This window comes from Pseudopodoces humilis, chromosome 11, assembly GCF_049639895.1.
Source record: "Pseudopodoces humilis isolate 2021_Gansu_Grassland_sample_001 chromosome 11, ASM4963989v1, whole genome shotgun sequence".
Classification (NCBI taxonomy): Eukaryota; Metazoa; Chordata; class Aves; order Passeriformes; family Paridae; genus Pseudopodoces; species Pseudopodoces humilis.
In genome coordinates, this window is record NC_142210.1 from 24661506 (window position 1) to 24677743 (window position 16238).

General features: G+C 52.8%; 1 protein-coding gene across 13 annotated transcripts in view; it reads right to left on the bottom strand.

Moving 5' to 3' along the window:
* MBNL1 (muscleblind like splicing regulator 1) overlaps nt 1–16238 on the bottom strand; it is a 68174-nt gene that overhangs the window by 12017 nt on the left and 39919 nt on the right. For 10 of the 13 annotated variants that reach the window (XR_015773439.1, XR_015773438.1, XM_088060943.1 and 7 more), the window contains exons 2-6: nt 10264–10434; nt 8038–8238; nt 2948–3205; nt 1982–2035; nt 1006–1159 (exon numbers count right to left, since the gene is read on the bottom strand). Coding sequence is in view for 11 of the 13 variants with exons in the window: in XM_088060938.1 (XP_087917064.1) it covers nt 1006–1159; nt 1982–2035; nt 2948–3205; nt 8038–8238; nt 10264–10434 (838 nt within the window). In the remaining 2 variants the exon portion in view is untranslated. The remainder of the gene's footprint in view (nt 1–1005; nt 1160–1981; nt 2036–2947; nt 3206–8037; nt 8239–10263; nt 10435–16238) is intronic. The other 3 variants (XM_005525147.3, XM_014254357.2, XM_088060937.1) reach the window with 1 other exon arrangement.

The following is a 16238-nucleotide window of genomic DNA, read 5'->3' on the forward strand; positions in this document are numbered from 1 at the left end:
CAGACCAAGACAGAATAGTAAAGGGCGTTATACTGATCTCCTGGGAACATACTTGCCAAAGATGTTTAGGATAAAATCCTTTAAATTTTTTGGGTAAAGACTGATTAGCTGTATTTCTTCCCCTTCCTGGTCTGCATTATGAAGGGCTGTCCTCACAGACTCTTTCCCATTTTTGAGTACAGATCTATCAGCTGGGCTCTGCACACCTGCTGGAATGATGGTGCTGCTTTGTGTGGGTTCAGGGCTAACAAACTACCTCAGCTGTGTAACTAAGGGCAGAAGCTCCTGATCATTTCCCATGCAGTGCCATGGGCAGAACCAAAGCACATGCTCCAACTTCATGTCCCATCACTAGTTCGCCAAAGGGATTTCTGCTTGGTGCATAGTACAGGTGTCAACTCTTCAGCAGTGACACCAGGCCAAGTGTAGAGCTGAGAACAAGCACTTGGCTTTGCTCAGTCCAAGACCAGCCCTGAGACATCAGCGGTAGAGGCCCAACCTGTGACTTCTTGTGTAGGTTTGTGATTCTCCACCTGTGAGACTGCCTGTGCTGCCTGGGATCACTGCACCTCATTAAAACCTCATTAAAAACCCTTTTGTGCGTGTGACTCAGAGCCACGGCCAAGGGGTTTTACAGGGAAACAAGCACAACAGCTGAGGGATGTGGAAGGAAGAGCAGTTAATCCAGGGAAACAGGAAGGAGAGAGATTTCCAGTTCTGATTTGGGGTGACAGAGCATGATGCTGATTTTGTGTTAGACTGGAAAACACCCACCCAGCTTCTGCAAGGAGCAGAGAGAAGGCAGCGTTCCCACAGCCAGCCCCTCCTCTGCCCACGGGCACAGGGCACTGCTGTGCCATGGCCGGAGGGGCTGCCTGTGCCTGGCACCAGCTGCCTCCAGCACACACCACATTCGCCACCAGCAGCCAACAGCTGCCTCCTCCTGTGCTTTCTCCAGGAGTCCCCCCTCTCCCTCCCCTGAAAAGGTGCCCGTGCAGCACTTACCTGGTGGGAGAAAGGCTGTATGCTGCTGTAACTGCATGTTGGCAAGAGCTTGCTGGTATTGGAAGATACCAGTGTTAAAGACTGCGGTGGCACCATTGGTTTTTTCAAGCGCAGGCCTCTTTGGTAAGGGGGGAAGTACAGCTTGAGGAATTCCCTGAATGGTGGATGGGTATAAAAATAAAGTCCAGTAACAAAAAGAAAAAAAAAAAGGGGGGGGGGGGGGGGGGGAGGAGGGGGTGTGGGGTGCGGAGGAGGATGGGAGGGAGGGAGGGAAGAAGGGAGGAGAAAAGGAGAGAGAAAAAGGGAAAAAGATAAATCAGTAGAAGGCAAAACAACCAGGCAGCACCATGTTTCTCCATGAGCAAGCAAGCGGCATAGCAGACTGAACTACCAAATAAAAGGCGCGGGAACAGCTTTCCAGGGAGCACTATTTGCCTTCCACTACAGCGGCACAGGGACCGGCGGGACAGCCGCTCTGGGCACCGGCATCAGTACCACGCCACGGGAAAGCTTCGGGCTGGGCCAGGAGCGAGGCTCTCGGGGAAGCAGCACTGCTAGCTCCATGAGGATCACACGTAGAAGCCATGTTAATAGTCACCGTCCGGAGCGGATGGCAGGGCCGTGGTGACACCCCAGTCGCGGGCCCCGGCGCCGCCCGGGCATGCAGAGCGCGCCGCATGCCGGCCCGGCCGCTCCGCGCCACCAAGCCATGCCAACGCCCCAGCGCCGGCACCCGCCAGGGACACGAGGGACACGAGGGACACGGGGGGACGGGAGGGCAGGGCAGGGCACGCAAGGGGCCGGCGGGGCGCGGGGGCGGCTGCGGGGAGGGTGCCCAGCCTGGCCCGGCCGCCCACACGCCCTTGGCCGGGGACACGGGGAGGGAAACCGGGATGTTCCATTTCTACACGGTAACCCCAAACTCGACTCTACGATACAGCTACATGCCAAGCTAAAAGGTGAAAGGTCATAGTACCAGGTCAAAGGTTGCCTCGAGGGGTCGCTTCAGTGATTTGACAGCCGACTGAGTCTTAATTAGCAGGCAGCGAGCACATGATGGCAATGGCCAGTGGGGTCAAGCGCATTAACATAAACAGCAAGCAGAGGTGCGTCATGGGGGCAGCAGTGCATTTGGGGAGGTGAGAAAAAACAAATAAAAACAAATCACCGGATGCCGTGTACAACGGTAACAAGACTAGGCATGCACGGGGCCCGCGGGGCAGGGCAGCGGGCAGCGGCGGTGCCCACGGCCGGCCCTGCCACGGTTCCCAGGCCGGGCGGGCTGCGGGGCTCACGGCCACGCCGGGCTGGGCTCCCCGCCCGTGCCGGACCCCGCGGCCACCGCCTCGCCCCGCCGCCCCCACTGTGCTCCGCTTCCCACACCCACGGGCTCAGCACAGGCGGGACCCTCTGCCACCACAGCCCCCCGGTGCTGCCCTCGCCTCGCCAGCAAAGCAGCTCCTCGCTGGGCCCAGAGCCGCCTGCCACGGCTGCGGGCCTGCGCTAGCGCCCGGGACAGCCACCGCCAGCCCTCGGGACACGGGACAGCGCTGACACGGTCAGATCCACTTCCAAATACACCTCTACAAACACGGACTTACAGAAACTAAACACGGATTTCTCTAGCTGTGCGGCTGGATACGTTCACATCTGCCCACACACGGACATACGGCCAACCAGAGACACAAGCAGCCCACACGCACACACACGTACGCACGCACAGAGGCACACGCGGGTACTCCGTACATCAGCAGGCACAATCAGTCAAACACCTCAGTGCTCTGCAACTACTTCAGAGCAGATCTGGCACCGCATGCTGAGAAAGCTCAGAGCACTGTGTCGTGTCCCCAGGCACACGCACCCTCCTTAGCAAGGACAAACACACATCCACCATTGCCTCTCCTCAATGTACATCTACGTCCAGAAGTGTTCCCACACTCACCATGGCAGCTGCAGTCGCTGCTGCTTGGGCAGCTGCAGCTTGGTTAACCTGGTACTGGGCAGCCTTGATCTTGGCTTGCAGGTGTGCAGGAGGGTGAAAATATTTGCACTTTTCCCGGGAGCACCTCCCTTTGATGTAATCCATGCAGACGGTGACCGTGTTGTCGTTGGTGTCGATCATGGCGCTGTCGGCGGGGTGAGCGAACCGGCAGTCGTTCTCTCCCCTGTTGCAGTTCCCACGCTGGTACTCTCGACACACCTGTGACACCAGGAAAAGAAAGCTACTTAGTTTTGGTGATGGGTGTCGCAGGCTTGGAGCAGAGACAAGCTTTCTGAAAGCCTGTGAGAGCACCACGAGGAAGGGGGCCTGGCCCAGGCACTTCAGTGGGATGGAGGGCTCAGGGACCTGGCAGCAGACACTGGCTTCTCCAGAGCCACTTCTGATGTCAAGGAGCATGAAACCCCACCGTGATCAGAGCCAAGCACGCAGCAGCTGTCATTGTGGCTCCCCCTTAGCTGCCCCGGGGCTGCTTCTGTCTCCTCGAGTGTGCCGTGGCCACTCTCGGGCACCACCCAAGCACCCCAAGGCGCTCGACCATGCCCTGCTGTGACCTGGCTGTGCTTGATGTGCTCATTCGGGTGAGTGGACGGTGTGTGGCCGCCCCCAGGGAGCCCCCCAGGTGGACACTGTGTCCATGTGCCCCCCACGATCCCGGTGCCTGCCAGGAGACATCGACCCCCGGCCCAGGGTGGGGGCCCAGCCCCTGCGCTGCCCAGCCATCGCCCCGAGCTGAGGTGGGGAATGCCAGCGGCCACAGCCAGCAGCCAGATGGAGCTGGAGGGCTCAGACACTGCAGCTGCTCGGGTGACAGCCCTGCAGCGTCCCGTGGGCTGCAGCCCCCAGCCCACACACACCCCAGACCCCTGCCACCCTGACACGGTGTCACAGTGTGACAAACACCTGCCCCTCTCCTCACAAAACCCTGTGTCTGAGACTGACGTGGCCTCCTGTCACGGTCAGCTCTCCCCAAACTGCCAACAAAACACACTCAGCATTCCAGTTTCCAAAGGCATAGGAAACCAAGGGACAAAAGCAGCCAAGTCTGCATAAAATAAAACCCTTTTGTAGATGGAATTTCCTCTTCAAGGTGGGTGCCTGTGAACTTGGATCATGAGTATTTTCTCAAGGACCTTGGCTCTGATCCCTGCAACAACCCAGATTTGGTGGTGGTTTGGTTTCCCTTCACACCAGTCCTCTGGCTGCTGTTTAACCCTCGTGTCACTGCCAGTGCCACCTGCCCATCCTCCATGGCTACGAACTGTCCCCCCTGCAGGACCAGGACCAGGTCAGGTGTGAGAACATCTGGCCAGGGTCACTCCTGCACGATCGTTTATAGGCTTTTTCAGGTGTGACAGACTCTGGGTGTGTATTTGCACCAGAGCCACACAGGCCAGGCCCAGCCCCTCCATGGCCCCTGCTCATCCTGTGCCCTCTTGCTCTGGGCTTGCTGAACGGATTCTGCAGCGTGTCAGAAACAGCTCAGGCAAATTCCTGGGCTGGAAAATAACCACTGGCCTGCCAGGTAATCCTGCAGCCAGATCCCTTCTCTAGTCCAGTCCCCTGCAGTGACATGCCAGCCAGCACAACAGTCCTGACCACCCAGAGCTGACCAGCTCCAAGAACTTCTAAGTTGCTTCTTTCTGGGAAAACATGGCATGAAAGGACCAAGCAAGAAACAGCAGCTTGGCTGTGGCGATTCCTGACTTTGGAACACTTCTAATAGAAAATGATGGCATTCCAACAGAAACAGCTGTTTTTGATAAAGCGTTAGGCAATTCCTTTCTCTCTCACTTCCTTGTCCTTCTTGCTACTTTTCTAGTTCACTGAAGAACCACACTTTGTTCAAGATATTTCCTGCAGGGGAGGAGTGTGAGGAAAGCTGTGGAAAAGTCTCAAGCCATGACATTTCCATCCTTACAGGAGTGGCTGAAAGCACTGGGCACCCATCCCCTACCTGCATGCTCTCGGTATGAAATCCAGATTAAAGCAATCCCACTGCTAGCAGCAGTCACTCACCTTACTTTACCAAGACTCCCATTAATTCAGGAGACACAGCACTGCCCGACAGAGCTGTGGTGTCTGCCTGCATCCCTGCAAGCCCCAGGTGTGCCTACTGAGAGCTTGCAGCTTGGGAACAGCCTGGGTCTGTATGCCAGAACGTGTGCTGACTTAATTCCTGCCAGTGGACATCACTCTTGAAAATAAATATTTAAAATTCTAAGCAGAACCAATCATAGTCCAAGATTAGATGCTAACATCATTGTGGTTATTTTCCTCCAGGACAGTTCATTCCAAGGGAGAGTGAGTGGAGCCTTATAAAGCTCTGATCACGCCATAACAAATGGCAATGCCACGGCTGCAGCTCCCTGGAAGAGCAGGTAGACACTGCTGGCTCCTATGGGAGGTAATAGCCAGATCATGCAGAATCTCCAAAATCTATTCTGCATTTCTGTAGCCTATAAAGTACATTCAAATATTTTGCTGTTCATAAAAATGACATGCTTGTTTAGTGTTTGGATACTTAATTTGGATACTCCAGATCAGATGACCACTGTACTGGAAAGCATTTACAAATGACGTTATCGCCTACATGTTTCACTGTTTAAACTGGATTTGCAGAGGGAAAAACAGTATTGTGACCCTGAGAAAGTCTAGCATCTCCCTGTCATGCAGAGGAGGTTGGCTCAGCAGTGCATCACTTCTCTGAAAGGCAGTATCAAGAGAATGCAGTGTCCAGAGGGCCCAATCCTGCACTGAGGTCCCAGATGTCATTGGCTCCCTGTGCACAGCACAGCCTGCAGCCAGCGCCAGGGCTGCCCTGGAGGGGCACACCAAGGGCTGCCCCTGCTTCCCTGGGCACTGGGGTGCTTTTGAGCCCTCGTGTCCTACCCTGACCAGCCCATGGGCACTGCAGGAAGCACAATCAAACACAGCAGCTGATCTTGGCAGCACAACCCAAGGGGTTCCCACCATAGGCCTCCTCCTCTCCATACTCATTTCCAAATCCATTATGATTTATTTATGAATTTACCTAATTGCATTTTGGTTTTAATCCACCTCTGGCAGGTGTCCATCATGAAACAGAGTCCTCAAGGGAAAAACATCCCTGGGTGATTCCAGCCAGCCACCTGTGTTCCAGCTCAGAGCTCGGCACGGCTGCCTCCCCTGCAACCCGAGCGTGCTTTGGGGAACGCTTCCCTCAGGGAAAACATCTCTAAAAAGGGAAATGATGCCATCCCACAGGAGGGTGACCTGTGGTGATGTGAGCTCTGAGAATAGTGACAGTAGCAGCGGGAAATGCTGGCTGCCAGATGACCCTCCACACTCCTCCCAGCTCACCCCTTCTGAGCAGCAGCTTGTCAGTCAGGGATGCAGCTAAGGAAAAGGAATTCATTTCCCTTGGAAAGAGAGTTAATCCCTGTTAGTGCAGATGCACAGGCAGAAGGAACAGAGTTACAAATACAGTCAGCTGCATAAAACGGAGATCCTTCTTCCTCCTCCCAGTGTGCTCCCTGACTCAGGGACCAGACCCACAGCCTGAGACCAGTAGGAGACAGCAGCCTTGTGCCCTCACACCCATGTCCAGCACACACCAGGGTGACAGCAGGGCAGCCTGGCTGCTCAGCCTCCCCCACCAGACCTAACCAGGGCTGCCAAGCACCTGCTCTCAGGCTGTGCCCATGGGCTGGGATCTGTGTTCTCAGGCTGTGCTCTCAGGCTGTGCTCTCAGGCTGTGCTCCATGCTCTCAGGCTGTGCTCCATGCTCTCAGGCTGTGCTCCATGCTCTCAGGCTGTGTTCCATGCTCTCAGGCTGTGTTCCATGCTCTCAGGCTGTGCTCCATGCTCTCAGGCTGTGCTCTCAGGCTGTGTTCCACGCTCTCAGGCTGTGTTCCACGCTCTCAGGCTGTGTTCCATGCTCTCAGGCTGTGCTCTCAGGCTGTGTTCCATGCTCTCAGGCTGTGCTCCATGCTCTCAGGCTGTGCTCTCAGGCTGTGCTCCATGCTCTCAGGTGTGCTCTCAGGCTGTGTTCCATGCTCTCAGGCTGTGTTCCATGCTCTCAGGTGTGCTCTCAGGCTGTGTTCCATGCTCTCAGGCTGTGCTCCATGCTCTCAGGTGTGCTCTCAGGCTGTGTTCCATGCTCTCAGGCTGTGTTCCATGCTCTCAGGCTGTGCTCCATGCTCTCAGGCTGTGTTCCATGCTCTCAGGCTGTGTTCCATGCTCTCAGGCTGTGCTCCATGCTCTCAGGCTGTGCTCTCAGGCTGTGCTCCATGCTCTCAGGCTGTGCTCTCAGGCTGTGCTCTCAGGCTGTGTTCCATGCTCTCAGGCTGTGCTCTCAGGCTGTGCTCCATGCTCTCAGGCTGTGCTCTCAGGCTGTGTTCCACGCTCTCAGGCTGTGCTCCATGCTCTCAGGCTGTGCTCTCAGGCTGTGCCCACGGGCTGAGCCCCAAGCTCATGGCAGCAGGCAGCAGGTCCCTGGCTCCCTGCCCACGCTGCCGCAGCACCGATAAGGTGCCGAAAACACTGTCAGGCCTTTCAGATAAGAAAGATTTGGAGCAAGGGAGAGCAGCAGCTCGAGAGCACCAACACTTGTCAGGGTTGTAGCGAGGGTGATAAGCCAGGTGCGGGAGGCCAGCAGGGGAGCGTGGACACCGTGTGCCCAGAGCCAGGGAGGCCGAATCATCCTCACTCCAGCAGCTGCAGCTCTGCACCTCTCCCCAGTGCTCAGTGCCCCCACCATGTTAAGGCCTTCTGGGCACACACTAACAGCTTCCTGGCTTCCTCCTGCTGCTGCCGTGATCTTTCCTAAATGTTTCCATTTCCTTCTGCAAGGGAGGGTCAGAAGCAGAGTGGCAGCCTGAACTTCCTGTACAATCACTCTGTCACTCCTCGCTCTTACCGTCACAAATTTACAGCATTACCAGCACAAGTGAAACCGGCATTATTTGCTTTCACAAGAAAAGGATTTCATATCTAGAAAACATAATAAATGATAGTGCTTGTGAGAATAAGCTCCACCACCCAGCTCCTACCTCCAGCCTGTCTGTCCTCATCAGCTTCTGGGCAGCGGCGGCAGCGGCGGCAGGAACCGGCACGCCAGGGTTTCCTGTCACCAGCATGGGGGCCGTGGGCAGGATCTCGGCGGGGACCAGGCCCGGGGAGACGGGCCCCAGGTAGGGGTTGAAGGCGGCTGACGCGTTGGTGGCTAAGCTCGGTGCGACGGAAAACATCGGCTGCAATTGGAGACGGGGAAAGAGACACTTAACGTCTGTGCTTGCCGTGCCATCACCAAAACAACTCTCTGGCCATCCCCTAAGCTGAACGAGGTGAGTTACTGCTGCTAACTGGAAAGGAGCACTTGTTGTGTTTGTGGGCCATGAGGAACACCCGTGCAGCTGCTGCACGTGAGCAAGAGCACGGACAGGTATCCCCACCTGCCTCTGCTGGTTCTCCTGCTCCAGCTTCCCTGCAAGCTCACAGCACGTGGCAGCTCCTGGAGCAAAATCCCAGTGGATCCACACTCCAGCAATGCCATAAGGAATGATAGACACTCTGTAGGGTCACAGAGAGTCTGGGGCTACCACAGGGACGTGGCCACAGCAGGTACAACACTGGCTCTTGAGGAAAAGACATTTGGGAGCCCTGACAAAACATCAACCACACTTGACTTCAGGCACTGGCAAAGCTTTTCTGACCCTGGTGCAGCTAGAGCTGCCTCAGGAACTCCTGGGGTTTCACACAGTCACAGTCCTGCTGTGTCCTACAGAATTCAACAGGCTGGCCATGCAGATACTCAGACACTCACTGCACTGCATCAGGGAGATGCATTAATTAGGCCAAAACATTAAACCAGTGGAAGAAGGAGCACATGCAAATATAATTTTCTTTTGTTTGTTTGTGTGTTTTCTAAAAAGAGTCAAGTGCCCTTGTGGGTGTGAAGATAATTGTGTGTAGAGCCCAAATAATGCTGTGAAAACCCAGCACAGAGCTGCTACACTGCGGCAAGGATTAAGTAAGTCTCCTGCCCCCAAATGCAGCATAACTGCCGAATAAAATTCGGCTAGGAGTATTTATCTTTCACTATCTAAATAAAGCAGTTACTCAAGGCATTTAGGTTTTTTCCCCAACTAATTTCTAGAGGGAAAAACAACTACAGAGTTAACAAAACTCTTTCTCTGTTTCATATCAATTTAAGGCAGACAGCAGAGAACAGCACATGTTTCTATATTCCTGAGGAAATGACTGAATTGTTTGGAAGCAAGAGACATTGGAAATAATGAACAAAAACATGCAGGGATTACTGGACAAAACAGAATGAGAGTTGCATAAATGGGTATAATTTCTGTAATGAATGATTCTTCATCCATGTGAATGAAAAACAATCTGGCAAATATTACAGAAAGTTAAATATTACTCTTAAATACACTATTAATTAACTGCACTTTTGATTACTGGGTTATCAGCTACGCAATAATGAACTTTAAAATAGAACCAGTCTGTTAGTGTGTAACTTAAGAGATGCTGATGTTTGATTTCAGCCCGATACACTCTAATAGACACCTGTGTGTCTGCTGTACAACAAATAAGACTACCAGATTTATTTTCTACTGTGCTTATTTTATAGCAATATAAATATCCTGCAGCCTTTTGACCACTGCAGAATAGCAGCACGTTATCAGAGCCACCTGGCACTGCTCTGAAGCTCACAGGTACATCATGATGTGCTGCACAGCTCCAAGTGGGGACAGCCCCCTGTCCTACAGCCCCATCAACACACGGCCACTGTGGCCAGGGCCCAGAGCCACCTCAGCTCTCTGCTGCTGGCTGGGCTCATACTGACTGATGCACTAGCCATGGCCAAGCTGAGCCTAACTCCCCCTAAACCAAAGCTCAATTCTGGCAAGCAGTTCTCTGGGAAAGTTCCTTTGAATGAAGGGAAAAGACCCAGTGGGCATCTTCTCAAAGCCAGGAGTTTCCTAGAGCACACGATAACTGCAAAGGAAATGGAAATCTCACACAGATCACTCGCTTTCCAAACTTTGAGAATTAAGTTGCAAAAGATAAATTAACCCAAGATTACTGAAATTAATATAAAAATATTACTTCAGGCAAGGCAGAATTAAGCAACACAAAGACATACAGAGGGGCATTTCAGTGCAGTTGATTCCTCTCCCATTCCCGACCTCTGTGGGATTTCCCTGGTGTGGAAGTGCCTGCACTCAGCCCCAGGGGCTGAGGGAACCCTGGAGTGCACGTACCACGGGCTGCAGCGGGGCTCCGGGCATCATGGCATTGGCGAGCTGCATCTGCTGGGCCAGCATGGCCATGTTCTTCTGCTGGATCAGGTTATTCCGGCCATTGATCTCCAGCTGCGTTTTTAAGTGTGGTGGTGGGTGAAGATATTTGCAGTTTTCCCTTGAACAGCGACCCTGAAGAAGAGAATGGGCACAGCAGGATTAGAAGCTGCATCTCTGTTCCTCATGCCATGGGCTAAAGCAAACACAAGCAGACACATTCACCAGATACCTGGAAAATGAGCAAAATGTAACAGTCAGAGCCAATTACTGCCAACATGAACTACAACATGTGCTGCTGGAATCAGAGGAGCAGTTGACCAACCTGATTCTGAAGTCCAGATTAAACTCAATGTCCTTATTTCAGTGCTGGGGTTTAGGCTGTTCCACAACTCTCTGGATGAGATCCAAAGCCTGGCAGTACATGCTGTACACCCCAACCACTTAATGTACTTCATACACTCAAATGCTTTAAAGCCATAAAAAAATCATTCCTGTGATCTAATGCAATGTCCTCCGGCTCCCAGGAAACAAGGAGCCTCGCTGCTTCCCCATTTCTATCCACCTAGGAGATGGTCTTTAAGGAAAGCTATTTACTCAAAGACTACCAGGATATACCACAGCCCTGGGTAAATTGTGCTTATGCTTAGCTATCACTAGCTACTATCAAAACATTTACATCCTCCTTGTTTGCAGGTAGCTCTGGAGCCCAGGGCACCTTTAACCTTCAATCTTTTTTAATTTACAGATCTTAGTGAATTTCCCAAAAGAAATGCAGACTTGTCTGTCTGGGAGCAGGGTTTCTTGTCTCGCTTTTATCCCATGGGCCTTTACAAATGGTCCACAGAGCGCCCAGGAGCTGGAAACCGCAGGCTGGGAACCACTGCCACGGATCTCAACAGAACACGGGCACCATTCATCCCTCCACCCTACAGCGAGCAGCTCCTAATTACCCTGTCACTGGATCCTGCTAACTGTGGTCACAGAGTTCAAGGCAGATTTTCATCTCTCTGAACCTTTTCTGAACTCTCTTCCAATCATTACAAAAGGATATTATAAGTGAGTAAATTCAGAGGCAGCGGTGGCTGCTGCAGAGTCCTGATGGGCCACAGCAGCACACCAGGGGATGAACCGATCCTGCTGGACTAAAGCTCAGGACAGGTGCTCCCGAGGCTGCCAGCACACCCCTCAGCAGAGGCCCTGGAGCAGTGGGGTGAGGGGCAGAGGGCCAGCAGGTCCCTCGGTGTCCCAGCCCCTCTCCCATGGTGCCAGCCCCTCGGCCATCGGACAGCACCGCGTCTGCAGCAGCTGTCACACAAACTCTTCACTCCTATTGCAAGCATGGCAGCAAGCACACATTTACTTTGCTCTCATTGCAGCAGTAAATCTTTTAATCTCATGCTGCCTCTCCATTTCTTTTTTTGGTACTTAATACGCAGATTTATTTCCTACTCTGTATAGTTCACTTTCACTGTCAAAATGAAGAAATGCCATGCACTCCGGATGGGAGCAGGATGTGCCTGACCTTGCTGTGCTCAGCCTCCTGTGACACCTCACTGGGTGCAGCACAGGGCTCAGCATGGTCTGGTGATCAGGAGTTGGATTGGGAGGATCTCTCACCTTGCCCTCAGGGAAGCAGGAACATGTGCCCGTCCCCAGGCACCTTCCCACAGGGCAGAAGCATCCCCAGCTCCACACCACGGCTTTACTCCCCACAAAGCACAAGGCACTTTGTGTGAACACTTGCACAATTGTGGAAAGTATGGAAAACTCAGACAAAAAAAAAAAAAAAAAGACCAATCATGCCTTGGAAAAATCACTCCTAAAATCCTACATTCCGAAAATACAGGTAATTCCTAGAAGATTTGGATCCTCTGACAGGCATGCTGGAGCATGACAGTACGCCTGGGCTTTTCAGACCTGCACACAGGTGAACAGGAGTGTGCCCGTTTCTGTGTGGTCACCACCAGGCTCTTCCCCACACCACAAATTTTCTGGGAAGCACAGCACACCCTGCTTTTAACATCCCACACTGAATGTTGGGAATACAACTGCAATTTTTGCTCCCTGATAATAATCTCCTTCCAGAAAACACCATGACTGCACATTTAATAACACAAAAGCTTTCTTGGGATCCCCTCCTGAGACTGCAAGCTCCTTTACTCACTGAGTCTGTGATTCTGTAATTTTAAATAGCTATTCATGGTCAGACCCACAACCCTCTAACATTTAACAGGCTACCTCCTAAAGAGAAAAGGAAAATCTCCTTGTGGCCAACAGAGCCTCCAGTGAGTGCTGCACATCCCAGCTGCCCTGCGTGAACACCCATCACTATGGGCGATAGTTAACTATAATTAACAATTATTAATGACTGTCAGGATTTTCAGGCCCTCAGCCAGCTGTGGGTGTCCCGAGGGTGCTGCTGGAGCTGCGGCCGTGCTCCCCCAGCCGGGGGCTCTGCCTGGGGCTGCCTCCCCGTGCTGAGGGTGCCAAAGCTGCAGGAGCAGCTCAGCAGTGCAGCTGGAACACACAGAACGCTTCTGATCCAAAACAAACACCCAAACACCTCCCTCTGTCAGGGACTACAAATTCCTCCTGACCCGGCGCGTTTGAACCCGAGCAGGAGGATGGCTGCTACATACCATCAACTATTGCCTGTAAATGGTAAAACTATTTATCCTGATGCCCGTGTGTTTTACAGGAAAACATTTAACTCCATGCAAGCTACGGTTTCCTCTTTAATAATAAACTGTTTGCAAGTGCTTTGTGTTGGGGCTGCCCACCACGTTCAGAGAAACCCTTGCAATGTTACAGGGCCTGCCTTGAAACACGCGGGCCCTGAGGCAGCAGAGGCAGGGCTGCAATCGCTGAGCCTCTACACAAGGTGAAGCACAGCCTGTTCAGACAGCCCAACACCTGCTGAGGGGTCACTGCACCCCGCTTCTGCCTGTTCAGACAGCCCAACACCTGCTGAGGGGTCACTGCACCCCGCTTCTGCCTGTTCAGACAGCCCAACACCTGCTGGGGGGTCACTGCACCCCGCTTCTGCCACTGCCTGATGCTGTGGGACCACAGCTGGGGGCAGTGCTCACCCTCCGGGCCCTGCAGCTCCCCCAGCTCACAGCCTGCCATGGAGGGGCTGTGGTTCTGGAACAGCTCACAGCCTGCCATGGAGGGGCTGTGGTTGTGAACAGCTCACAGCCTGCCATGGAGGGGCTGTGGTTCTGGAACAGCTCACAGCCTGCCATGGAGGGGCTGTGGTTGTGAACAGTTCACAGCCTGCCATGGAGGGGCTGTGGTTGTGAACAGCTCACAGCCTGCCATGGAGGGGCCGTGGTTGTGAACAGCTCACAGCCTGCCATGGAGGGGCTGTGGTTGTGAACAGTTCACAGCCTGCCATGGAGGGGCTGTGGTTGTGAACAGCTCACAGCCTGCCATGGAGGGGCTGTGGTTCTGGAACAGCTCACAGCCTGCCATGGAGGGGCTGTGGTTGTGAACAGTTCCCAAACAGCTCGGAGCAAGCAGAATTGCAGCTGGGGGAAAACGCACATCTCCAGGGCAAGGAAGGGAGGGCATCCCCCTGCCTCAGCTCCCTCCAGGGCACAGCGATACTGATGGCAGCGAGCTGCAGACACTTTCCTAAGCGAATCCTTTCATGTGAAAACACACCAAAGTGACCAGTTAATGACGTCTTTGTGTGTGATTCTCGTACATAAAAGCCTCAGCCCCTCTAATGGATCATTTGGCTTGCACAGCTAATAGCACTCCTACGGGAGCTGTCCTACTGCCATGAAATACAACAGGATTTAAAAAAAGAAAGAAAAAAGCAAACAGAGCAAGCAGACTGCCAGCACAAAACAGAAGGAAAGACACCAGCTCAGCAGCAAAACCCTCCCTGCTGCTCCTGCTGTCTGTGGGTCCCTCCTCCTCCTCAGCCCCGAGGAAGCACAGAATGATCCCCAGTGCCACAACAGTGGCATGAGGACAGGGACAGGGATGCAGATAGGGACATTCAAACCTGTGCCACTTTTCTTTGTACAGTGATGTCAACTGAGCACCCATCCAGCCCTAGCCACTCTGACCCTGGGTAAGGCGGCTGCTGGGACATCCCCAAATGACCTCAATTCTCATTTCATAACAGCATTTAGCAAGTGCATCAACCTCGTATGGACATACAAGTAATTATATAAATTCTTTAACTTTTATACACGTTATTTATATTTATGTATTTAAACATTTGTATGTTTTTAAAATTTATATAAATATTCAATAGAATTTGTGGTTGATCTTGGTATTACTACAAATGTTTGTATACCCCCATGTCTGTATAGACACAACATATACGTACCAATCCATCAGTATTTATGTTGACACTCCCAGGACACACAAACTCTGCAGCCCGAGATGGAGCAACACTTTATTGCCTCCCAAGCACCCCTCCTCCTGCCCCTGGCAGTGCTGTGCCCCAGGACACCAGGGAATTACATTTTTCCAGGTGGGTACAGAGAGAGCAGCCTCCCCCCAGCCCAGGGGGCTATGTCCCCCCAGGCACGGGGGTCACAGCACCCTTGGGAACCACGAGCTCTGCCCAGAGAGAGCTCCAGCTGCTCCTTGAACTTCCAATGCTGCCAAATCCTTCCAGAGAAATCTCTGGCAATCCATACAATCCCCACTCAGGCACGTAAAAACCCACAATTTAAGGGGAGAATGAATGGCTTTATGCATCAAGTAAAACACACAAGAGATTTAATCTGTTTATTGGTGCCCAGCAAGTGGGAATCAGAACAGATGGAACAGAACAGTGGGATGCTGAGCAGGTACGGGATTGCTCTGGTCACACTCCTGCTCACAGCTGTAATCCCCTGACAGTGACACCACAGGCACGACACAGAGCACTACACAGAGCCTTCTCAAGAGGCTTGCCCTGGAACAGACAAAGCAAATAAGCAGCAGGAGAGGGGTGAGGCACCACCACTGTGCTGAACCCTCTGCAGAGAGCTCGGGAATGAGCGCATCACGGGCACCCAGAGCACAGGGACCGCAGCCTGGGCACCCCTGACAGCTGCCTTTGGCTCCCAGAGATGCCCACAGCCACAGCCTGGCACCCCCCTGCCCCATCAGACAAGACACATAGCCCTTCTGACAGCACCCACATTCCCCACCTGCAGCTGCATGTGGCCAGGGCCAGAGCCACCCCTTCCAGATGTGTACAAGGGCTTGGGGTACACAAGCTCCAAAACAGGGGAGGAGAAGCAATCCCTGAGCTTTGATGCACTATTCCCCTGACAAGACCCAGGCCTTTCGCCAGTGTATTTTCAAGAGGTGTTGAACCTCTCCTGCAGCTCCCCCGGCTCTCTGGAGCTCTGATGCACACCTTGGCTGCGGAGGCTGCAGGTGATGCGAGGACAGGGCTGCAGTGCTCCCGTGCAGACGTCAGCGCCCTTACGGCTCAGGGCAGGCTGGATAACACAAAAATCAGCGTCACGTCGATAAACTGTTCTCTGCTGCCCAACAGCACAGCAACGGCCTCCTCCAGCAGGCTGAAGGTCAGTGGCTGTCAGTTTTTATGTCTGGATTTTTATGGGAGGGAGGCTGCTCTAAAAGCATTGCTGAGAACTGCAGCCCCACACCCCAGACACGAAATCACTGCTGCAATCGTATCCTGAGATGCCAACACATCCACGTTTGGGGTTTTTATTGGCACAGTTTATATACAAATTATACCTTTCCCTATTTTCTTGTTATCCTTTTAGTTGTATTTTTCCCTTGGTTTTAGCAAGAACAGCATCTTGACATGCTTTTGACATGTATTTCAAATACAATTTAAATATTATTAGAATACATTTGTTAGGCAAATATATTATTGACTGAAAAATAATTAATTCCCCAACATTATTAGTAGGGAAAGTAATAATTAAAGTATTATTTTATTCAAGTGA